This window comes from Tamandua tetradactyla, chromosome 11, assembly GCF_023851605.1.
Source record: "Tamandua tetradactyla isolate mTamTet1 chromosome 11, mTamTet1.pri, whole genome shotgun sequence".
In the NCBI taxonomy this organism is placed as follows: Eukaryota; Metazoa; Chordata; class Mammalia; order Pilosa; family Myrmecophagidae; genus Tamandua; species Tamandua tetradactyla.
Genome location: NC_135337.1, coordinates 90,476,527 through 90,500,989, shown reverse-complemented (window position 1 = coordinate 90,500,989; position 24,463 = coordinate 90,476,527). Strand labels below are relative to the sequence as shown.

The 24,463-nt window shown below is 47.2% G+C and overlaps 1 protein-coding gene across 1 annotated transcript; it reads right to left on the bottom strand.

The window, feature by feature from the left end:
* Positions 1 to 1,215: 1,215 nt before the first annotated feature.
* Positions 1,216 to 24,392, bottom strand: RGL3 (ral guanine nucleotide dissociation stimulator like 3). The gene is made up of 20 exons (XM_077119600.1): positions 24,339 to 24,392; positions 23,852 to 23,965; positions 23,070 to 23,287; positions 22,963 to 22,977; positions 22,836 to 22,889; positions 22,490 to 22,701; positions 8,784 to 8,926; positions 8,465 to 8,680; positions 7,759 to 7,862; positions 7,555 to 7,639; positions 5,816 to 5,869; positions 5,617 to 5,703; positions 5,465 to 5,497; positions 5,261 to 5,382; positions 4,595 to 4,690; positions 4,438 to 4,506; positions 4,251 to 4,347; positions 3,542 to 3,694; positions 3,343 to 3,457; positions 1,216 to 2,761 (listed from the first exon to the last, which is right to left on the bottom strand). The coding sequence occupies exons 1-20, from the start codon at positions 24,369 to 24,371 to the stop codon at positions 2,643 to 2,645; spliced, it is 2,139 nt and encodes a 712-aa protein (XP_076975715.1). The 5' UTR covers positions 24,372 to 24,392; the 3' UTR covers positions 1,216 to 2,642.
* Positions 24,393 to 24,463: the final 71 nt, after the last annotated feature.

Here is a 24,463-nt window from a genome sequence, read left to right as displayed (position 1 = left end):
TGCACTTAGTATCATCTGAGATGTACTTATTGATTCCCTCCCCTGACTGGTCCACAAGGGCAGAGATTTTTCTGTTTTGTCATTGCTGTTTTCCCAACACTTGAAACAAGAACCTGGCACACAGTGGTATTTGTTGAGAAAAAGATTAATGAAAAGGAAGACAAGAGACGTAGAGAGATAGTTAATCCTGAGTTAGGTACTGGATACAACTGTGCCCGAGTAGTAACCCGGGAACTTTAATAAAGCAAAAAAAACAAAAATCAATGAGCCTCTCTTCCTCAGCAAATTGGCATTTGGACAGCGTGTGTGTGACAGCGGACGGTGAGAGGCAAACCAGCTCAGTGGCTTATTGGCAGAGCTTTGCAGCCAGCTTAAACAGGTTTGAACTCCAATTTTGCCACAAATCAGCCACCTTGAGCAAGTTACCTAGTTTTCCATATCTTCAGCAGTAAAATGGGCATCATCAGTGCCCAATGCATGGGACTTCTGTGATGGTTAAATGAGCTAGGTGATGCCAAGTTCTTAGAACAGTGCTTGGCACAGAGCAGACAGAGGTTAGCAATTATTTGCTTAAGCTAGCTCAAGGATGCTGTTACTTGCCACCAAATGGTCTTAATCTTCATGGTAAATAAATAAATTACCTGCAAAGTGGTACGTCGCTACTGATCATTGATCTTAGGTCCTAAACAATTCCTTTTCTCAGTCTTTACTTGATGCTTAGAATCTACTCTCTGCTCCACCTCAGTGCCCCCCCCCCCACTCCCACCCATTGCTCTAAGGGTAATGGTGAGAGCCCTGGGGATTGCTTTTTTGCACATTCACCAGACACTCTGCCTTATCCTAGCAATGGCCACAAATTTTAATTTCCATTTAAGTGCCCTCCCAGACTCCATCAGTGATTTGAAGCCACTGCCATTCAGGCAAAGGGAAAGAACTGAGGCCCCGCCAGTCGGCGGTTTACATTCCTCTGAGCGATTGGTTCAGAGATGGTCAAATGACTTGAAGTGGTCCAATAGACACCTGCTCTGGGACTTCTGCTGGAGCTGATGGGACGAAGGGTTCTCCTTGCAAGGGGGAGGCTGAGCTGGTGCGAGCAAGCTTGGCACTGCCCCACTGTGGTGTAAACATGCTTTAGAGTGGGGCTATATGAGTGGGGCTATATGAGTGAAATGTTCATTTGGCTATTGTAAGAGTATTCAAATAAACAGTGGCTTAAGATAGACATTTATTTCTCCCTTAAGTAAAAACCCAGACAGCAGCAAACCAATATGGCAGCCCCCTGGTCTCAGAGGCACAGGCTCCTTCCAGTGTCTTCCTCACTTATTCAGAGTGTGAAACACCCATCCAAGATGGTTGACTCCATGCCTTCATTCCACCCAACGGGAGGCAGAAAACAGAGAAGGGGAAGCCATAGCTCTTCCTTTTAAGGGCAGGACCTGAAATCTGCCCACATCCTTTCCCCTAAAGTCTCATTGGCAAGGGCTTAGTCACATGACCACACCTTGGGACAAGGGCTGAGAAATGCGGTTTTAACTTTGGGTGGCCAGTAAAAATCAGGGGTTCTATTACATAGGTGATTGGATTTGGGGTGGGGTGTCAATGGAAGATCTCATTTCTCCCAGCAAAGAGGGCCAACAGGTGACAACTAAATATGAATGACATTTTGAGTTCCTCGGTCCAATTTAGAGTTCCTGGATCCAAATGTGCCTGAAGCCAGCCCCACTGGACTTTCAATGACATGAAACATTGAATTTCCTTTTTTCACATAAGCCAGTTTGAACTGGGTTTTTGACCCAATTTGAAACAGAAACAAACTTGATTAATGGAGTGCTCTGAAGCCATCAATTGATGTCCTGCACATAGTAGGAGCTCATAAGTGAATTTATGATTTCTTTTATTGCTGCTATGTTGAAGTTGGCCCTAAGGCTACCTTCCTCTCTGCCTTCTCTGTCTGTTCTCTCTCACCCCAGTACTGACAGACAGACAGCTAATCCCTGTCCTTTTTCTGCATCTCAGCCCTGCCTGACTCATGGTTGAGGACGCCATGTGACTCCATTCTAATGGAATCTCATTTCCTCACTGTCCCATATCCACTACCGAAAAGAGGTATATCACATGTTGGGGGTGGGGGTAGTTTCCGGAACATTCCATGGGTGGCAGGGCCCCCCCCCCCCCCGGCGTTCAGGAGTGCCTCACTCAACCCTTTCTTGGCCCTGAGATTGTCTTCATTTCTGTTTTTTGTTTTTCTATCTCAGTGAAGCGTCAGTGTGGTACGCAGGCACGGGACGAACAGGCCGAATCCTGTTTCTTGACTTTGGTTGCCAGTTTCTGCCAGTGCTGATGTGTCTCCACAACAGTTACAAGAGTTCTCTGAGGAGGGCTTGGAGCCCCCCCAGTGCCTTGCCCCTTTCTATGCTGATGGGGTGCAGCTCTCCCCGGCCACCTGCAGGCTGATGTCTTGGGCCACAAGGACCCAGTATCAGGGGGATCAAAAGGAGGGGTCCACCAGGTTAAAGGTCGGGGGTCATGGGGTATAAAGCACAGTGGTGTTTACCAGGGGCTGAGGGCTTTAGGGGATAAAAAGGGTCTGGGGGTGATATAGACCCTCGGGGCTCCTGGCTTTGAGGGAGGAGAAGAGCGGCTCAGGTTGGGGAGAGGGGGCGTGGGGGCCGAGCCCACCCCTTGCGCCGCAGGACGAAGTCTCCAGGGGCGGTGGGACTCATTGCATAGAAGACGTTGGCATTGTCCGGAATCAGCAGCTCTGGTCAGGGGTGGGGACAATGCTCTTGTGTCTGCACAACCTCGTGCCCCGCCACACACACACACACACAGAGACACAGACAGAAGGACTGGGACACCCGTCTACCTTTTACCCTGGGGCATAAACAAGCACGGGTCCCCTCCACCCAGCACCGTCCTGCCGGAGACCTGCACAATGCCCCCTGCACAACCTTTAGCCACTCCTGCTGGAACCTGGACCCGCTGCACGGCCCGCGTAAGCAAACTCAGGCCACCCACCCCTAACCACTTCCCACACAGCCCCCTCCCTCCCCAGCCCGCTCTGACTCCAGACCAGCTCATCCCCCTCTGAATCCTGGGAAGACAGCCTTTGGCGCCCCCCACCCCACCCGTGCACCCCGAGGCGAGCCGGGACCATCTCATCTAGGCCCAGGCACGTTACTGCCTTGTACCCCCACCCTTTCCCGCTGCGTCTGCAGAGTTTCTGTCTGTCCTGAACCGGCCCCACCTTGCTGTGAGCTCAGACGATTTTGTGCCCACCCTGCCCCCTGGACCTGCGTGTCGCCCGCCCCGCAGCCCGGCCTCTGAGCTGTCCCTGCTCACCTCTGTCACCAGGGAGGACCTGAAAGAGCTGGTAGTCGAGGGCACGGGGCTGGGCCACGCCGTGCTTCTGCAAGGCTCGCTGCACCACGCAGGGTGCCTTGTCCTGGCTCGTGAGCTGGAAGGGAGGGTGGGAGGTGAGGGGGGGCCCTGGGGGAGCCCGAGGGGCAGGGGGCTCTGCTCCCCTGGCCCAGCCCCTCACCAGGATGCTCCGGTACAGGTTTCCGTGGTTGTTGTCGATGCTGACACGGATGACGCGGGCATCTGCACCCTGCTGCCCCGGGAGAGGATTGCGGGGGTCACTCAGGGGCACGGCCAGGGGCTGGGGGCCTGGCGGGTCTGGGCTCGGGGACAGCTGTTGGCAGTGGGATTGGGGTTGGGGGTGCCCACGGGTCTTCCACCCCACCCACCCCCGATAGCTGCGGCCTCCAGGCCTGTGTGTACAGCCCCGGGCACATGTGGACCCCCTCCCGTCCGCCCCCTGTGGCTGGGGGCCTCACGATTCGGGAACCCGCAGATCCACACCTCCATCCTACAAGGACCTCGGGTGCCCGTTATGCAACAGATGTCCATGGGAGCCAGAGACACACCACCCCAAATTCACGCCCAAGCACTCCTGCACACACGCTGCACATGCAAACCCGCGTCGGCAAACCACCCCATGGCTATCCGTGCCCACGTGTCCCCTTTAGATGTGCAGATGCCAGGGGCACCCGTGACCTCGCACACGCGTGTGGCTGCACGCCTAGGGAGTGCTGCAGGTGAGTGGACACACTGGTCCAGATCTGTGCACAAACCCCGATGCCCCTGGAGGACGGCCAGCCAGGTGTGACCAGGCCCCTGTGCTCACGCCGGGGCCCTCAGGTCTGCATGCACATGTACACACGCGCACACACAGCAAGCCTCGGTACCTTGGTGCTGGGGCTTTGGGGCCCTGGGGAGGCTGGAGGGCTGCCTGGAGGAGAGTCCTTGGTTCTAGGGCTGGATGGAGGGGACCCTGGGGAAAGACTGGGGGACACGCAGAGGCCAGGGTGGGGTGGCCAGCCCGGCTCCTGGTCCTGCTGTCTCCTGGTCCTTTCCAGCAGACAGGACACTCACCTGGACGTAGGGGTCGAGGGGTCTCCAGGGCTCCCACCAGGGGACGGGCCCTTCTCGCGGGACAGCTTCCTGCGGAAAGGGATGGGGGCGAGGCTGAGGCCCCACCCCGCACGCCCCACCTGCCTGCCCGCCCCGAGATTCATGCCCCGAGACTCACGCACTGAGCCGCTTGGTGAGGCTGATGCGTCTCTGGACACGCGGGGAGCTGGGGCAGGAGGCGGCCGGCGGCTCGATGACACGGGAGATGCGGTAGCTGGGGGGGGGGGTTGGAGTGTCAGTTGGGAGTGAGGTTTTGGGGGTGGGGGGGACGCTAAGGATTGGTCAGGGGATCAAAAAGGGGTGACTACGGCATGTTATTAGGGCACAGATGAGATGGGCGGCCCATCAGATGGGAACTGAAAGGACAGGGTTAAGGGTCCGGTTGGGGTCAGGTAAGCACTGGAGTGGGGGTGGCCGAGGCCGCGATGGAATGAAAGGAAACCAATGGGGTCGTTGAGGGGGATGGTCAAATAAACACCTGCTTTCAGAACTGGGGGGTCCATGACTGGGGTCAGATCGGGGGTCATTATTAGGATAAGGCCCAAAGTTAGGTAAGAGAAGAGATGGGACGGCTGAGTAGAAGGACCCGGTGACTGTGAAAGGTTGAAATCAGAAAGTTAGGAGTCAAAGTTGGGGGTCAAAGTTGGGGGTCAGAGGTGGGATTGGGCTGGTGATGAGGCAAGGTCGCAGGTTTGGGATGGGATGGGAGCTCAGAAGGGGGTCTGAGGAAGAGCCGGAGAGAGCAGCGGGTCAGCTGGGCGGGGCCCGGGTGCAGGGCGCTCACCTCTGGTCCTCGCTGAGCTGGCGCTGGGCGCACAGGGCGGCAAGGACGCGGGGCTGGGGGCTCAGGTGGTAGCTCCGACAGCGCCGCTGCAGCAGCTGGATGCGGGCCAGGACCTCCCACTCCTGGGGGCGTGGCCCCTGAGACCCTGCCCTGACGCCCCACCTTGGGCCTCCCCCTCCCCCACCCCGGCTGGCCTCCACTCACCTTTCTCCGCTTCTCAAAATTGATGAGGTCCCCCTGGGGGGCAAAATGGGTCTGAATTGGAGCTTCCGGGGTCAAGGATCAGGGGCCGGGGGCTGTGGGGCTCGGGAAGGCTATGGCGGAGTGGGGCTGGGGCCAGGGGTCAAGGGTCAGACCTCCAGTACATCCGGCAGGGCCGTGTCCAGCATGACCAGGTCAGTGAGGAAGGTGCCAAGGTAGGGGACCGGGCCGGGGGGCAGCTTCTGCAGCCCCCAGAGCTCTGGTCACTCTTGGCCACCACTGCCCACTCCCCACTCCCCCCAGGCCCCCCTCCCAGGGTCCCACCCATCCCCCATCCCAAAGGGCATCACTTACCGAGGACAGGCCTCCTGGGGACGTGTCCATTCGAGCTTCCTTGGTCGCCTCCTCCTGTGTGGGGGTGTGGAGGGAAGGCCTGAGAGGGCCTGGGGTCTCCTTGGATCCCCACTCAGGGAAGAAGCTTCAAGACCCACCATATCCACCCAGACTCCGTGGGGAAATGTGCAGAGGGGGAGGACAGGGAGGCAGGAGGGATGGAGCAGCTAAGTGGCACCGGCAGGTCCGTGCCAGGGCTGGGCTTCATGGAGGAGAGCGTCCCCAACCCGGGTGGATGGGGCGCCCCAGGAACACCCTAACTCTCGCCTCCTCAGCCTTGCTCTGCCTGGTAATCTTGGAATCTCTGGGGCTGTCATTGCACAGTGGAATGTCCCCCTTGGGCTCCAGCAGGACCAGTGTCTGGAGCTTCGGGGGACAATGCCTAGCACATGGTAGATGCTTCACACAGGGCTCCATGGAATTTGAGCCATTCATTCATGGACAAATATTTATTGAGCACCTACCTGCTAGGCACTATGGTGGGTGCTGGGTGCCCAGGCATGGGGAAAAGATAAACAAAAAACCAGTCATGGGCATGAGAGGGAGAGATGTGGTATCACTGGATGGTGTGCACCAGGCAGGGTGAGATAGGAAAGCCATTGTTGTGTCTCTGTTCCCGCAATTAAAAAAAAAAACAGAGCAACTAAAAAGACAAGTAAATGCCATACATGATCCCACATGGGATCGGAGAAAGGAGCAGAAAAGACTCAGGAGGACACGACTGGCACATAGGAAAAGAATAGAATAGAGACTGTCAGCTTTATTATCAAGCCAAATTCCTTGAATTTGATAACTGCACTTAAGTGAATATATCCCTGTCTTTAGGAAAACTACATGGCAGTATCAGGGGTCCAAGGAGCATGAGGCATACAAACTCCACGGAAGTTCAGAAAAAGGATTGATAGACCAGTTGACAGAAGGACAGAATAATATGTCGAATGTGGCCAAAGGTGAAATGGGTGGGTCTGGGTGCCTGGGGGATACAGGTGTGTTGGAATTCTTTGTATGGGGTTTGAAAACTACTTTTGTAATATCTTGTGAATTTGAAATATTTCCAAATAAAAAGTTATTAAAAAAAAAAGATCTAACATCATGGTAAGGGGGAGACGGGGGGGGGGGGGGCTTTCCCAGGAGGGACAGAAGTGCAGGAGGTGAGAAAGAGAGTCACACACTCAACTTGAAGGGTGAAGAATGTTCCAGAACCCAATAGGAAAAAGTGTACGTGTGCGGGTGGTATATAAGAACTCTGTGCTTTCTGCATGACTTTTCCGTAAACCTACATCTGCCATAAAAAAATAAAAATAAAATAAATAAAATAAGAGTTCAGGGCCAGGGAATAGGCCCCACAACCATTGATTCCGGATTAGCTCTCAGGGTCAGCTCTGGGCGCCAATTACGTCTACCAGAAGCCAGACTCCCAGACACACTGGTTTTAGTTTTACTTATCAAGGGAAAGTCCCCAGCATGACCTTTTTTCACTATCTGCAATGACTCTGGTCTTAGGTGAACTTTTCCTTGTGACTTGTGTTTGTTGAATGAATAAATAAGGCGGTCCGGCTAGGAGCGGTGATGGGCAGCTGAGGCAGTGGCCAAGCTTACTAGCTGAAAGGTTACTTCTCAGGTCCAGGGAGGGTGGGACAGGCGGTGCACCAGGGACCTTCTCGGACCTCAAATCCCGGGGCTCCACTTGCATCTCTAACCTGGGAAAGAATCGCTCTGCTGCTGAGGTGGTTGTTCTCATCGGAGAAGATCTGGGAAAGCTTCCGGAAGGTGGACAGCGGTTCCCTGGGTTGGGGTGGGGGAGGAGGACCGGAGAGAGATCGGGGGTCAGTGGGTTCCGGGTGGGGAAAAAGCATCCCTCCACCCCAGCCCGCGGCGCCCCCCACGGCCCCGCCCCAGCTCACCGGCTCACGGCTCCCCAGCTGCGCTTCAGCCGGTATATGGAGTTAGACTGCAGGGCGGACAGGATGGCGCGCAACGACGAGAAGTTCCGCAGTTCTCTGCAGTGCTGCGGGGTGGGGACCTGGTCAGACCCCCGCATCTCACCAGCTCCCAAGATCCAGCCTCCCACCCACCCCCCAAGTCCCACTCTCCTTCCCCATACACCTACCCCACCCCACAGCCCCCGTAACCTGGGCCTTATCCCCACCCCCACCTCCTAGTTTCCCTCCCGTGCCCAGAATCCCCCTTCCTGAACCTTTCTCAGCCCAGGCTATTAACTCTCCCAGGCTCCCTCCCCTGCTATCCGCACCCCCGACCCAGACAGCACCACCCAAGCCCTTCAGACCCTTTGCGCCCCCTCCACAGCTCTCTCCAGGGCGCCCATTTCTCCCTCTTCTTGCCTTCCCTAGGCAAGGCAAGGCAGCCTCTACCCAGCCCCTACCCAGCCCCAAGCGTTTGGGGACCCTTGCCCCATCCCTTGGCTTTGTTCCCCTCCCCCCCTCCCCATCCTCTTATCCCAGCAGCTCTCTAAGGCCCCCAGGCCACGCCCCCCAGTCCCAACCCCTCCCCTCCCCCGCCACCGGGTTCCCAGGCCAGGGTTTCTTCCTTTTCCGCCTTTTGGGGGTCTTATCCCCCGCGCCCCTACCCCCCAACTCCCCAAAAGCACACCTGGGCAATGCGGATCCACTTCTCCAGCCGCTGCGCCCTCTGCGGGGTGGCCAGGCCGGGCACCCCGAGCACCGAGCCCAGCACGCAGCCGGTCACCCTGTTGAACTGGGCCACGGTGGCGCGCACGGTGGGGGCGCTACCAGCGGCCCCGGGCCGGTCCCGCTGCGACCACACGGAGCCCAGGCACTCGCAGGGCCGCACGCGGGAGAAGAGCTCCTGGGGCCGGAGGGGGGCGTGGAGAGGAGGGAGGGAGAGGCAGGGCTCAGTGGGACCCTGTCCCCTCAGTGTCCGAGCCCTCTGCCCTGGTCCCCGCCCTCACCACGTCCATCAGGGTCAGCTGTTCTGCCACTTCCTCCGCGCTGAAGTCCAGGAGTTCAGGGCCGTCCTGCACCGGCTCTGCCTCCTCTTCCACGCAGCCCTCCAGGGAGTCTGTGCCAGAAGTCTGCGCAGCTCTGGGGGATCCTTGAAGATGAATTAGACGGTGGGGTGAGGTGATTCAGTCTGCTAGCCTCGTGAAGGGGGTACTGTTATTTACCCCCATTTTATAGGTGGGGAAACAGGCAAGGAGCAATTTGTCCTCTGCTGTGGTAGAAAATCAAGTTTTAGGGTTTTGAAACTGTATTAGGATAAGATTCTTCTGCTCTGTCCTTGAGGGAAAAGTAGTATAATTTTGCAGGTGAGGGAAAGGTGATGTCAGATAGACCAAAGCTCAAATTATCCTTGTCCATACTTCGACCTCTCTGTGCCTTGGTTAACCCACCAGGAATTTTTTTTTTTAATTAAATGAGATCAGATATACCAGACTATTATAAAATGCCGAATAAATGGGAATGATTTTTATCACAGTGAGTTTCGATGGTGGTGCCCCCCCCCCTCCCAGGGGGACATTTCAGAAGTTTCTAGAATTGCTTTTCACTGTTCCAGGTTGGGGGGCAGTAGCTGGGGGTCCTGCCACATGGGGGCAGACTTTCACAGTGAAGAATCATGCCACCAGCCTTCAAAAGTCCCTGCAGACATTCCTGTCATTGCAAAGCCTGTTTACCATAACCTGTGCCTGGAACCTGTCTGTCCTACACATACAGAACAAACTATTTTGGCCCCAGGAAAGCAAGGGGAGGAGAAAGTCTGGACTTGGTTTTGCTTGGAATCTGCAAGTGTGTTGCACCGCTATGCAAAACGATGTCACCCACAGCTGGGCTGTCGGGTCTGATTCGCCACTGATGCCACCCTGGTAGTTAGTGTATGTGACCCTCACATCTACCACGACTATTTAGACAAAGGCACTAGACAGCGTCACCATGTCTCCTAGTGAGGCACCTCCATGGGTTAACACATCAGAAAGCACAGCCTATGGTTGTTTCAATTACTTTCATCTTACTTATTTCTCCTTCATATGCTAGTTTATTTTTTTGAATTATCTTAGTCTGCTTATCTACCTACCTTTCATTTCAGAACAGGACAGAAGGCACTGCAAAATATTAGGTTTAAGGACTAGACATCGAAAAAAATTGCGCCTACATCTAATCAAACCTTTAGATTTTTATGGCAAATGAGGGGACAGGGGAACAGGCCTCATGACACCACAAGGAAGAAAACGGACAAATTGAGAAGAATAGAGGACATTCCCTGGGAAAAAATGACTCATTTTTTTTTCCCTAACGGCATGAAACAAAAGATGAAGGGGACTTTAGGGACACCCACATCAATAGGCCAAGCCCTGGGTCATGCAGCTTACTCTTGTGAAGCTTATGTAGGTAGCCGAGAAGCTTAGACTACCCATAGGCATGCCTCAGAGTTACTTCTGGAGGACCTCTGTCGTTGCTCAGATGTGGCCTCACTCTCTCTCAGCCCAACTCTGCAAGTGAAATCATTGCCCTCCCCGCTACGTGGGACATGACATCCGGGGGTGATAGTCTCCCTGACAACGTGGGAGAGGACTCCCCGGATAAATCCAGACCTGGCATCGTGGGATCAACAATTCCATCCTGACCAAATGGGGGAAAAGAAGTGCAACTAATAAAATGTCAGTGGCAGAGAGAGTTCAGATAGAGTCAAGAGGCTACTCTGGAGGTTGCTCTTACACAAGCTTCAGTTAGACCTTGCTTTTATCATCACCTGCCAAACCCCAACCAGGACCATTCCAGCAATCCTAAAGAACACCTAGGGTAATTTATTAGATTCCACAAGGGTTCCAGGCACTAAAGTAACTTTCCAGAAACCTACAACTTCCAGATGGGTCCCTGGTCCAGATGAGTCCTGAAACCTAGCCCAGCCTCTCCAGAGCATCAGATAGTTCCATCTCCCTACCCCATATTAGTGACAGACCCTTCCAATATAAAAAACTTAGAACTGTCATAGCCCAAACAACCCCAATGAGAGGTATGGAAAGATCAAAGGTGATGGTGAAATTATACATAGAAGATAGGACTTAACAAATGATTATGAATACTGAATCATTAAATTGATATCTCTTTTAGTCTCCAGTATTTTAGAGCAGCTAAAAGTAAAAACCTAAAATTGTGAAACTGTAATCCATGTCAAAGTCTGAAATATGTTCTACAACTAATTGGGGTGCTGTGCTTGGAAATTTATAGCCTTTTTGTATATAATTGTTCACAAAAAAAAGAAGGAAAAAAAAGTCGATTGTGATGTTAAAAAAGTATGTAAGCCCTCTAGCCTCCTATATTCTGGAGCAGCTAAAAGAAAAAATATGAGAGGATCGTATGGTAGCCCATGACAAATTCTGGGATCTGTCCTATAACCACTTTTTGAAGAGTGCTTTGAAAACTACTGCTTTTTTATTTCTTTGCTTTGTATATATGTTATAATATACAATAAAAAAAGGTTTAAAAAACATAAAAAAAAAAGATGAAGGGTACTGTTACAGACTAAGAGACTAAAAGACAAACAACCAAATGCTTTGAGTGGATCTTCTCTGGATGCTTATTCAAATAAATAAATGCAAAAAAACAAAACCAAATAAGACATATCAAAGCTAAATGTCAGTAATAGCGGGATATAAAGGAAAGGCACGGGATTTTTTTTTTAACCTGTCTTTACAGAAGAAATGAGAATGTTTTCCTGTAGATTATAGTGGTGAACGTGTAAGTATGATTGTATACCTGGGATGGATTGTATGGTGTGTGAATAAAACTGCTCAAAAAAAAAAAAAAAGTAGAGACCATAAGGGGACTTGAATAGGATCTGGGTATTTTTTGATATTAAGGAGTTATTTTTGCTTTTGTAAGAAATGATTATGGGCATGAAGGTAATGTTAAAAATGGAAAAATAGTCCTTGTCAGCTAGAGAGGCATACCAAAGTATTCATGGGTGAAGTGACATGAAGTCTGGGATTTCCTTTAAAATCCTCCTGGAAAAAAAAAAATGCCAAAACTTGTCACTTTGATAATTGTTGCAGACTGGGTACTGCGGGGTTCGTCATACTATTCTACTTTTACATATGTCTACAATTTTCCATAATAAAAAGTAAACCCCAAATAAAGATGTTGTGGCTTCTGGTCAACCAAGATGGTGGCATAGGACATTCCAGGATGCCCTCCCGGCAGGCAAAGGATCATTGAACAACCAGCAAAAACTGGCAGAGCCATTTTCCTCAAAAGCCCAGAAAACAGAGCGTTTCAGTATCTGGGTAAGTTCTAAATCAAGTTAAATACAGCTTCAAAAATAGTACGAGATCATGCATCTATGTGATGATGTTAAGAATTACTGATTGCATATGTAGAATGGAATGATTTCTAAATGTTGTGTTAATTTCTTTTTCTTTAATTAATTAAAAAAAAATTGTACGAGAACAAAACGGGGAACAGTGAAATGAGACAAAATAAAGTATCCATGGCTGAGAGATTCCAAACAGAGTTGAGAGGTTATCCTGGAGGTTATTCTTACGCATTAAGTAGATACCCCCTTGTTATTCAAGATGTAATGGAGAGGCTGGAGGGAACTGCCTGAAAATGTGGAGCTGTGTTCCAGTAGCCATGTTTCTTGAAGATGATTGAATAATGATATAGCTTTCACAATGTGACTGTGTGATTGTGAAAACCTTGTGTTTGATGCTCCTCTTAGCTACTATATCAACAGAAGAGTAGAACATATGGAATAAAAATAAATAATAGGGGGAACAAATGTTAAAGTAAATTTAGTCTGAAATGCTTGTGATCAGTAAAAGCGAGGGGTAAGGGGTATGATATGTATAATCTTTTTTTTTTTCTGTTTGCGTTTTATTTCTTTTTCTGATTCAATGCAAATGTTCTAAGAAATGATGAATATGCAACTAAGTGATGATATTATGAATTACTGATTATATATGTAGAACAGAGTGATCACATGTTAATGTTTTAGTTCGTTTGTTGTTAAATTTTTTTAATTAATAAATAAATTTTTAAAAATGAAATTTAAAAAAAAAGGAACAGAAACCAAGAGGCCTGTGGGATAGCATCAAACTGCATTATATGTGTAATGGTGGGAGAAGAAAGAGAGAAAGAGGCAGAAGGAATACTCAAAGAAATAGTGGGAGAAAACTTTCTAAATTAATGAAAAATATGAACATACACATCAAGAAGCCCAATGAACCCCAAACCACTCCCAGACACATAGTAACCAAACTGACAAATGCCAGGGACAAGGAGAGAGTTCTGAAAGCTACAAGGGAAAAGCAACACGTTATGTACGATGGAGTCCCAATAAGATTAAGTGTTGATTTCTCATCCGAAACCATGGGGACAAGAAGGTAGTGGGATGAAATATTTAAACTGGTGACAGCAAACAAGTGCTGACCTAAAATTTTGCATCTGGCCTCTTGTCTTTAAAAAGTGAGGAAGAACCCAATGAACACACAAATATAAATATGTTCTTGCATGAACTACTTCAAAGATATGAATCTTGTACAAAGAGTGTATAATATCGGGGCATGGGGGAAAACTGCTATTGCATGCTATGGGCTATGTTTAACAGGAAAACAGGAACAGTATACTACAGCAAACCAGGGGTAAATAGTGGGGGGAGGGACAAGAGTTAAGGGGAGCTTTGGATTTTCTGTTTGGTGAGGCTGTGTTTATTGGTTATTTGTCTCTTGGGAACAATGAAATTGTCTAAATTTGAGAGTGTTGATGGCATTATACATGATGCCTAATGGATGGAGGTGGCTGAAGGATGCACTGAGAAGTAGATTGATGAACGATAATGTATGCATATGATCAAATATTGTATTGCTACAAAAAGGGAGGAAGTTGTGAGGCATGCAACATTGTGAATGAGCCTGTGGGACATTTAGTGAGGCAAAATAAGTCAGAACAAAAGAGCAAATATTATATGGTCTCATTTACAAAATACTCATAAGGAAAATTGGGGCCTGGATTGTAAGCTGTTACAGCAGTCATATTTAGTCTGAGGCGATAATTGTTATTTCTAGATTTTGAGAGGTTGTATTCTATATGTATAACCTGGTATATCAGGTCAGGATTAAGGAAATTCAGAACACAGGGTAAGGAAGACACTGTCTGTATTTTAGAACATCATTTACTCTATGAGACCAAAGAAAGAAAGGTTTATTTTGTCCAGAACCTAAATTTTCTGTAGCACATTGTGCTGGTTTGAAAGGATGTATGTCTCCTAAAAAAAGCCATGTTTTAATCCTAGTCCCATTTTATAAAGGCAGCCGCTTCTTCTAATCCCTACTCAGCATTGTATGTTTGAAACTGTCATCAGATCATCTCCCTGCAGATATGATGTAATTGAGAGTGGTTGCTAAACTGGATTAGGTGACATGTCTCCACTCACTTGGGTGGGTCTTGATTAGTTTCTGAAGTCCTATAAAAGAGGAAACATTTTGGAGGATAAGAAATTCAGAGAGAGCAGAGAATGCTGTAGCACCATGAAGCACCGAGTCCACCAGCCAGTGACCTTTGGAGATGAAGAAGAAAATGTCTCCCGGGAAGCTTCATGAAACAGGAAGCCAGGAGAGAAAGCTAGCAGGTGACGCCGTGTTTGCCACGTGCCCTTCCAGCTGAGAGAGAAACCCTCACTGTGTTCGCCATGTGCTTTGTCACTTGACAGAGAAACCCTGAACTTCATCATCCTTCTTGAACCAAGGTATCTTTCTCTGGCTGCCTTTGATTGGACATTTCTATAGACTTGTTTTCATTGGGACATTTTCTCAGCCTTAGAATTGTAAACTAGCAACTTATTAAATTCCCCTTTTTAAAAGCCATTCTGTTTCGGGAATATTGCATTCTGGCAGCTAGCAAACTAGAACACACATAATCTCACAACTTGTCTGGGTAGATCATTTAAATAACCCAAATACACAGAGCCCAGAATGGGAATGAAAGCTTTTAATCTTATTTAATTTAATGTAATCCCCCGGATATATGCCAGAGTACATCAAGCAGATAATCAAAAAGTAGTGGCAAAGTCCTTTGAGGAATGGAAGAAAAAATATGCAATTATCAAACTTTACCACTGGGGAAACCCAATACTGTTTCAAACATTAGGGACTCCTAAGTCAACAGGCCAAGTCCTTGATCTTGAGACTTGCTCCTGTAAAGCTTATTTATGTAGCAGAGAAGCTTAGCCTACCTATAATTATGCCTAAGGGTTATTTTGTTGCTCAGGTGTGGCCTCCCTCTCTCTAAGCCCAACTCTGCTTAGTGAAATCACTGCCCTCCCCTCTATGTGGGACAGGACATTAAGGATGAAAGTCTCTCTGGTAGTGTGGGACATGACTCCCAGGGACGAGCCTGGTCCTGGCACTGTGGGATCAGCAATGCCATCCTGAAAAGAAGTGTAACAAATAAGTATCAGTGACTGAGAGAGTTCCAATAGACATGAGAGGCTACTCTGATGCAAATTTCAGCCAAACATTGCTATTTATCATGGCTTGCCAAACCCCAAACAAAACCATTCCTGCCAACCCTAAAGAACACCTAGGCCTCTATCTGAGATTCTACAAAGGTTCCATGTGCTAGGGTAACTTTCCAGAAACCTACAACCTCCAGATGGGTCCTGGACCAGGTTAAGTCGTGAAACCCAGAGGGGCCAGCCCCTTTCAACATGAAAAAGTTAGACTAGGCATAGCCCAGATAGCTCTAAAGAGTGGGAGAAAGTTTAAAGGAGATGGCGGATTTATATAGAGAAGGTAGGGTTTAACAAATGAATATAATTGCTGAATCATTATATTTCTTTTAGTTTCCAGTATCTTGGAGCAGCTAGAAGTAAAAACCCAAAATTATGGAACTGCAACTCAAACTAAACTCTGAAATCTGTTCAACAACTAATTGTTACAGTGTGCTTTGAAATTTATTGCTTTTTTGTAGATCTGTTATTTTCCACAAAGAAGAAAAAAACAGCCAATCGCTATGATGACCGCACAGCTATACGACGACACTGCGAACCATTGATTGTACACTTTGGATGATTACACGGTGTGTGATTATATAATGTATATCAATTAAATTGCATTAAAATAAAAAAAATGAGTGAGAAATTAAGACAGTCCCAGATAAACAAAGCGCCTGGGGTTCCTCACCAGGAGACCTGCCCTAGAGGCAGTGCTAAAGGGAATTATTCATACTGAAAGGAAAGGACTCTGGACAGTGGTTCAAAGTGACATAAAGAACTAAAGACCTGCAGCAAAAGTAACCATTTGGGAAACTATAACTGCCAGCACTATTATATTGTATTTTTTCGTGTGTAATTCCAGTTCTCACTTCTCACAGATTCTAAAAAGCAAGCACATAGAAAAGTAATGATGTTATATTGATATTTCTTTTAGCCTCCAGTGTCTTGGAACAGCCAGAGGGAAAAACCTAAAATTGTGGAACTGTAATGCATACCAAACTCTGAAATCTGTTCTGTAACTAATTGTTGTGATGTGCTTTGAAATCTATTGCTTTTTTGTATGTATGTTATTTTTCACACACAAAAAAGAGGAGTATAACAGAGAAAATAGGATTTAACAAATGAATATGACTGCTGAATCATTATATTGATATTTCTTTTGGTCTCCAGTGTCTTGGAGCAGCTAGAAGAAAAAATGAAAAACTGTGGAACTGTAACCCATAGCAAACTTCAAAATCTGTTCTACAACTACTTGTTAAAATGTACTTGGACTGCTCGCCTGCCATGCCAGAGGACCCGGGTTTGATTCCTGGTGCCTGCCCATGTTAAAAAAAAAAAAAAAAAAAGTACTTGAAAATTTACTGTTTTGTATATATATTTCACAATTAAAAAAACATTTAAAAAAGGAAACACTAGCTGGATACAAGCTTAAAATATTCTTTTAAAGTAATGATAAATTATGGGTTTGTATATACATTGTATAAAGGTGTAGTTTCTTACAAGTGCAACAAAAGGTGGAGACAGATGGCATGGAAACACAGTGGGTGTATGCGAGTGAAGTTAAGTTGATATAAAACCAAACATGATTTAGGATGTTGAATTTAAGCCCCATGATAACCACAGAGAAACTATCTGAAAAAATATATATGGAAGGAAAAAAGGAGGGACTCAAAATGGTACACTACACACACAAAAAAAGTCAAATAAATATGAAAATAGGCATTGGCCAAAGAACTTAAGGAAAAAAAGGTATAAGACTAATAAAGACCAGAGAGCAAATTAGCAGAAAAAAGTCCTGCATTATCAGTAGTTATTTTATAATATAAATGGATTAAACTTTCCAGTTAAAAGGCAGAGATTGGCAGAATGGATAAGAAAGCATGACACAATTATTTGGTTTTTACGAGAGCCTCATTTTAAATTCAGACAAGTCAGGTGAAGTGAAAAATGGAAAAATATACCATGTGTTCTAGTTTGCTAGCTGCTGGAATGCAACACACCAGAGATGGATTGATTTTTAATAAAAGGGGGTTTATTTTGTTACTTCTTCAGAGGGAAGGCAGCTAACTTTCCACTGAGGTTCTTTCCTACGTGGGAAGGCACAGGATGGTCTCTGCTGGCCTTCTCTCCAGGCTCCTGGGTTCCAACAACTTTCCCTGGGGTGATTTCTTTCTGCATCTCCAAAGGCCTGGGAGAGTGCTGAGATGAGGAATGCCAAGCTGCTTAGGCAATGGTAGGTTGAGTCTGTCATTTAAGCACCAGCCACTTAAGTCAAACCTCACTCATTGCAGCAGACATGCCTCCTAGCCACCTGCAGATGTAATTAGCAACAGATGATGTTCACATGCTATTGGCTCATGTCCACAGAAACAAAACTAGGTGCCTTCACCTGGCCAAGTTGACAACTGAATCTAACTACCACACCATGTAAAGAGTAACCAAAAGAGAGCTGATATTTTATCTGATATTAATATCTTAATACCCGATATTAATATCAGAAAAAATAGATGGGAAGCCAAAAATTGCTACGAGGGACAAGAAAAGTCTCTATATAATGATGAAGGGCTCAATTCAACAAGCAGATATAACAATTTTAAATATATATGAACCTAACGACAGAGCCCTCAAATATATGAAGCAAATGCTGACAGATTTGAAGGGAAAATAGATGTTTCTACCTAAATAGTAGACTTCAATACATCATTTTCAATAACGGATAGAGCATCTAGACAAAAGAACAATAAGGGAAATAGAAGACTTGAACAATGCTACTCACCAGCTAAAATTAAGAGATACATATAGGACACCTCACTCAATTGCAACAGAATACATTTTTTTATCTAAGTGCACATACGTCATTCTTCAGTATAGACCATATATGTTAGTCCACAAAACAAGACTTAAATAAATCTTAAAATATTGAAATAACACAATACATCTTCTCTGACCACAATGGAATGAAGCTAGAAATCCATAACAGAAGGAGATGTGGAAAATTCACAAATATGCGGAAATAAACAACACACTCTTTTTTTTTGTATGCTGTATGGCAGGGTCACATTTTATTATTTTTCCATGTGAGTATCCTGTTATTGCATCACCATTTAACAGTATACTCTTAAACAATCAATAGGTCAAAGAAGAAACCACAAAGGAAATATCTTGAGATGGATGGAAATAAAAACACAATATGCCAAAATTTATGGGATGCAGCAAAGGTGATGCAGAGAGAGAAATGTAGAGCTGTAAATGCTTACATTAAAAAAGATCTCATGGAAACAGCCAAAATGTCCATCAACAGATGAGTGGCTAAACAAACTGTGGTATATACATACGATGGAATATTATGCAGCTTGAAGACAGAATAAACTTATGAAGCATGTAATAACATGGATGGACCTAGAGAACATTATGCTGAGTGAGTCTAGCCAAAAACTAAAGGACAAATACTGTATGGTCCCACTGATGTGAACCGACATTAGAGAATAAACTTGGAATATGTCATTGGTAACAGAGACCATCAGGAGATAGAAATAGGGTAAGATAATGGGTAATTGGAGCTGAAGGGATACAGACTGTGCAACAAGACTGGATATAAAAACTCAGAAATGGACAGCACAATACCACCTAATTGTAATATAATTATGTTAAAACACTGAATGAAGCTGCATCCGAGTTATGGTTTTTTTTTTAATTATTTTTATTATTTTTATTTTTTCTCTCTATTATCGTTTTCTTTTTCTGTTGTCTTTCTATTTCTTTTTCTAAATCGATGCAAATGTACTAAGAAATGATGAATATGCATCTATGTGATGATATTAAGAATTACTGATTGTATATGTAGAATGGAATGATTTCTAAATGTTGTGTTAGTTAATTTTTTTAATTAAAAAAAAAAAAGATCTCAAATCAGGCGGGCCACGGTGGCTCGGTAGGCAAAAATGCTCTCCTGCCATGCCAGAGGACCCGGGTTCGATTCCCGGTGCTTGCCCATATATTAAGAAAAAAAAAAATCTCAAATCAATAACCAAATCTCACAAGACCTAGAAAAAGAAGAGCAAACTAAACCTAAGGTGATCAGAAGGAAAGAAATAACAAAGAGCAGAGCAGAGACCAATGAAATGAAACAAAAAACAATAAACAAAAACTGACAGAATCAATGAAATCAAAATTGGCTCCTTATAGACTGTGCAACAGGACTAGATACAAAAACTCAAAAATGGACAACACAATAATACCTAATTGTAAAGTAATCATGTTAAAACACTGAATGAAGCTGCATCTGAGCTATAGTTTTTTTTGTTGTTGTTGTTTTGTTTTCTGTTTGTTTTTTTTGTTTTTTTTACTATTATTATTACTTTTATTTTTTTCTCTATATTAACATTCTATATCTTTTTCTGTTGTGTTGCTAGTTCTTCTAAACCGATGCAAATGTACTAAGAAACGATGATCATGCATCTATGTGATGATGTTAAGAATTACTGATTGCATATGTAGAATGGTATGATTTCTAAATGTTGGGTTAATTTCTTTTTTTTCTTTTTTTCCGTTAATTAATAAAAAAAAAATTTAAAAAAAATTGGCTCCTTATAAAGATCAATAAAATAGATAGATTGATAAAAAAAAAAAAGAAGCACCAGATAACTAAAATTAGAAAGAAAGGTGGACATCACTACTGACCTTACAAAAATAAAAAAGGGTTATAAGAGGATACTATGAACAACTATATGCCAATAAATTAGAAGACCTAGACGAAATGGACAAATTCTTAGAAACACACAAACTGCCTATACTGACTCAAGAAGAAACAGAAGATTCAGTAGATCAATAACAAAGAAAGAGGTTGAGTCAGTCATTAAAAACTTCCCAAAAAAAGATAAACAATAAAGACCGAGATGGCATAATCTAGGAATGCCTGGAATGTACAATGATAGTGACTAAATGTACAAATTTAAAAATGTTTTGCATGAGGAAGAACAAAGGAATGTCAATGATGCAGGGTGTTGAAAATAGATGGTAATTAACATTTTAAAACTTTAACTTATATGTGAGACTACAGCAAAAGATATTTATTTGGTACAAAATTTATATTTTGACTAGTGCATTTCCTAATATAATTTATGTGGACAGCTTAATCGAACACCATAAGTACATGGAACCTTGAGTAGGGCATGAGATTTTGTAGGTTTGTCCAGAGTGATGCCTCGATAAATCCCAGAAGGATTTGAGCAGTGAATAAAAAAGTATATGCAAAGTCCCCTTGGGGAAATGGTGAGAAAGGGGGGAAATTCAACTTCCCCAAGTGGAGAATTCTTGATATTCTCACAAACAGTGAGGACAATCAAATCAATAGACTGAACCCCCAATCTTGGGGTTTGTTCATATGAAACTTAACTTCGCAAAGGATAGGCTAAGCCTACTTAAAATTAGGCCTTAGAGTCACCCTCGAGAGAACCTCTTTTGTTGCTCAGATGTGGCCTCTCTCTCTCAGCCAACATGACAATACCCTCCCCTTCTCTACATGGGACATGACTCCCAGGGGTGTGGACCTTCCTGGAAACGTGGGACAGAAATCCTAGAATGAACTGGGACTCAGCACCAGGGGATTGAGAAAACTTTCTCAACTGGAAAGGGGAAGAGAGAAATGAAACAAAATAAAGTGTCAATGGCTGAGAGATTCCAAACAGAGTCGAGAGGCTATCCTGGAGGTTACTCTGACGCAGTATATAGATATCACCTTCTTAGTTAAGGCGTAGCAGAGAGGCTGGAGGGAACTGCCTGAAAATGTAGAGCTGGGTTCCAGTAGCCATGTTTCTTGAAGATGACTGTATGATGATGTAGCTTTCGCAATGTGACTATGTGATTGTGAAAACCTTGTGTCTGATGCTCCTTTTATCTATCTTATCAACAGAGAAGTAAAACATATGGATTAAAAATAAATGAATAATAGTGGAAACAAATATTGAACTAAATTTAGTAGATTGACATGTTAGGATCAATGAAAAGGAGGGGTAAGGGGTATGGTATGCAGGAATTATTTTCTGTTTTCTTTTTATTTCTTTTTCTGAATTGATGCAAATGTTCTAAGAAATGATCAAGATGATGAATATACAACTATGTGATAAAAAAGAATATTCATATTGTATGTTGATTGGTTTTATTAATAAAAATTTTTTAAAAATCCAACCTTTCAACAAAGCAAAGACCACGCTCAGATTGCTTTACTGTTGTATTTTATGAAACATTCAGAGAATTAACACCAATTCCGCTCAAGCTCTTCCAAAAAAACTGAAGGGGAGGGAACACTCCCTAACTTGTTCTCTGAGGCCACATCACCCTAAAACCTTAGCCAGATAAAGATACTACAAGAAAAGAAAATTACAGACTGATATGCCTTATGAATAGAGATGCAAAAATCTCAATTAAAAAACTAGCAAACCAAATCTAAGAGCCCTTTAGACGAATTTTGCACCACAATCAAGTGGGATCTCAGGTTTGTAAGCGTGATTCAACATAAGAAAATAAATTACTGTATTGTGCCACATTAATAAAGAATGAAAAAAAACAAACTCATCTCAATTGACACAGAAAAACATTTGACAAAATCTAACATCCTCTCATGTTCAAGATGCTTAGAGAACTAGGAACAGAAAGAAGCCTCTTCGATATGAATAAAGAACTGTATGAAAAACCCACAGCTAACATCAGACTGAAAGTTTTCCTTCTAAGATCAGGAACAAGACAAAGGTGCCAACTGCATATTTACCTATTTACTGGTTTTCTTTGGCAGAGAATTGTGAGCTCATCTTCCATTAGCTGCCCAGATCCAGTGGCTAAATATTTGTTGAATGAATGAAGAGTTCAAAAAACTATGTTCTGTTATCCCCCCCCCCCCCATTTCACAGATAAGTAAACTAAGGCACAGAGAGGGGAAGGACTTATCCAAGGTCACACATTCAGAAAGTGCCAGAGCTGAGACTTGAACCCAGGTCCCTGTGGTTCCAAAGGTAAATAGGAATGGAATGGGTGGTGGTGAGGTTGCTAGATAAACATAAGTACTTCAGAAAAAAGGTTCTCTCCATTTTTCAGGTGGGAAAACTGAGGCTCCGACAATTAAGGACCTTGGCCAAGGTTCTCAAAGGGCGCTGACCACTCCTGAAAACCCATTACCTGCTGGGGCCTGGGGCTTCTCCTCTTCTGTTTCCTGATCAGCTTCCTCCAGGAAATCTCCCAGCAGCTTCTCTGCCTCCAGGGCCTCGGCACCCCCAGGGGCTGCCCAGCCCAGAAAGGCTCGGATGCTGCCCAGGCCGGAGTGGGCAGGGGGGTCGCGGAAGTCCTGGGGGTGCTCTCGCAGCCAGGAGCCCAGCACCGAGACAACAGCCCTAGCCAGAAGTGGGGGGAGGGCGCCTCAGAGCTCCGGACCTTGCCAGGCCGGTATCTCAGATCTGACCCCTGACCTTTTGTGACGCACCCTGTAGCCCTGAGGCCTGACCTCTGACCTCTACGAAGGACCAACCTCAGGTTCTTATTGAAGCTCAGATCTTGCCCCTCTGTCTTCTGGATCTCTGCCCTAGAAAAGCCCATTCCCCCCCAAAAAAACATCAATCGAAGAAAGGGCGCTGCAGGGGACTCAAGAGAAGGACTCTGGGGTTGGGGGACTTCCTGGTTCAAAACTTGGGGTGGGGGTGGGAGGTGGGGAGTGGGCTCGGAGGATGGGAACACGAGGGCCCGCGTGGATACTGACCTCGGCGGGGGCGGCGGCGGCGGCGGCGGCAGCAGGAGGCTTAGCACGCGGGCGGTGGGCACAAAAGCCCGGTGCGTGGCCAGGAAGGCGGGCACGAAGCCCGGGTCCTGTTCGCGGTCCCCCGACGCCAGCTCGCACACCAGCCGCTCCAGCCGCGCCGCCCTCAGCGCCCGCACCTTGCTCGTGCGGTAGTGGAGGAAGGCCTCGGCCGCGGGGCTGGGGGCCTGCGGGGCGGAGGCACAGAGAGAGCCCGAGGGGCGGCCCCCCGGGAGCACCCAATCTGGCTCAACAAGCAACCCCTGCCCTCTGAATCCGGGAACCGCCCCCCCTCTGCATTCGTGATTTTGCCCAGTTCACAGATGACCTCTCCCCATCCCGCCCCACCTGGCCCTCCCCTGACAGCCTCTAACTCTCTCCCTGTAGCCCCAGCCCACTAAACCTGGCTTTTCCAGGCCCGGCGGGTCAGTTGCGCCCTTACCTGGCTGATCCTACGTTCCCACCCCACTCACCTGGCTGCCCCCATGCTCACCTGGTGGCTTTTAAGCCCCGCCCTTCCCCCCTCCACGGCCCCCCTTTGGACCGCGGCCCAAGCATCTTCCGGCCTCCTCCCCACTCACTCATCACCTGGCTGCCCTCAGGTCCGTGCCTCCCTCCTCACCTGGCTGCCCCAGGGCCCCTTCCCGCTCCTCACCTGGCTGTCCCGGCCCCTCCCCCCTCCGCAGCTGGCTTTCCCTGGGCCCCTCTCCCCTCCTCACCTGGCTGCCCCCAGGCCCCACCCCCCTCCTCACCTGGCTGCCCCCAGGCCCCTCCCCCGGGCTCAGGCGTCGGCTGCGCTGGCGCCGCAGGGACACGCTGTACACGGCGCCATCCTCGGTCTCCTCGCCCCAGTCCTGCAAGGGCGCCTGGACGCCGACACCTGCTCAGGGCGCCCGGGGGCGCCGGTCCCGGGGCCTCGAAGACTGGATTCCCCCCATCCCTACCCGTTTCCGGCCCGACGCTACGAAACTAGAGGCACCCTCCTCCCAGGTCTCAGGGTCTGGGGCGGCCTCTGGGGCTCCCCCACGTCCAGGCTCACGGAATCTGTCTCTAACCCTTCCGCAGACCCGCTCCGAGATCCCCGCCCCGGCCCCAAGACGACCCCACCGCTTTCCCGGTCACGGGCCGCGCGCCCACCTTCCACCCCCAGTGGGGACGCCCGGGCAGGTCACGGAGGGCCGGCTTCGGGGGTGGCGGCGGCCTGGGGTTTCTGGGTCTGAGGAGCCCCGGTCCCCTTACCAGGGCGAGCTCCTTGCCGGCCGCCCGCTCCATGGCCCGCACCTGTCGCGCTCCGCAGCCCGCCCAAGTGAGCGCAGGAAGGCCGCGGGCGGGGTGGGGCGGGGCGGGGCCGCGCAGGGGCGGGA

Bases quoted from the DNA above. Each gene is read 5' to 3' on its own strand.
- RGL3 (XM_077119600.1), bottom strand. From the start codon at position 24,371: ATGGAGCGGGCGGCCGGCAAGGAGCTCGCCCTG. The intron at 23,966-24,338 runs GTAAGGGGACCG...GTCGGCGTCCAG, and splicing joins CCGGCAAGGAGCTCGCCCTG to GCGCCCTTGCAGGACTGGGG. The intron at 4,507-4,594 runs GTGAGTCTCGGG...CCCTTTCCGCAG, and splicing joins CTCACCAAGCGGCTCAGTGC to GAAGCTGTCCCGCGAGAAGG.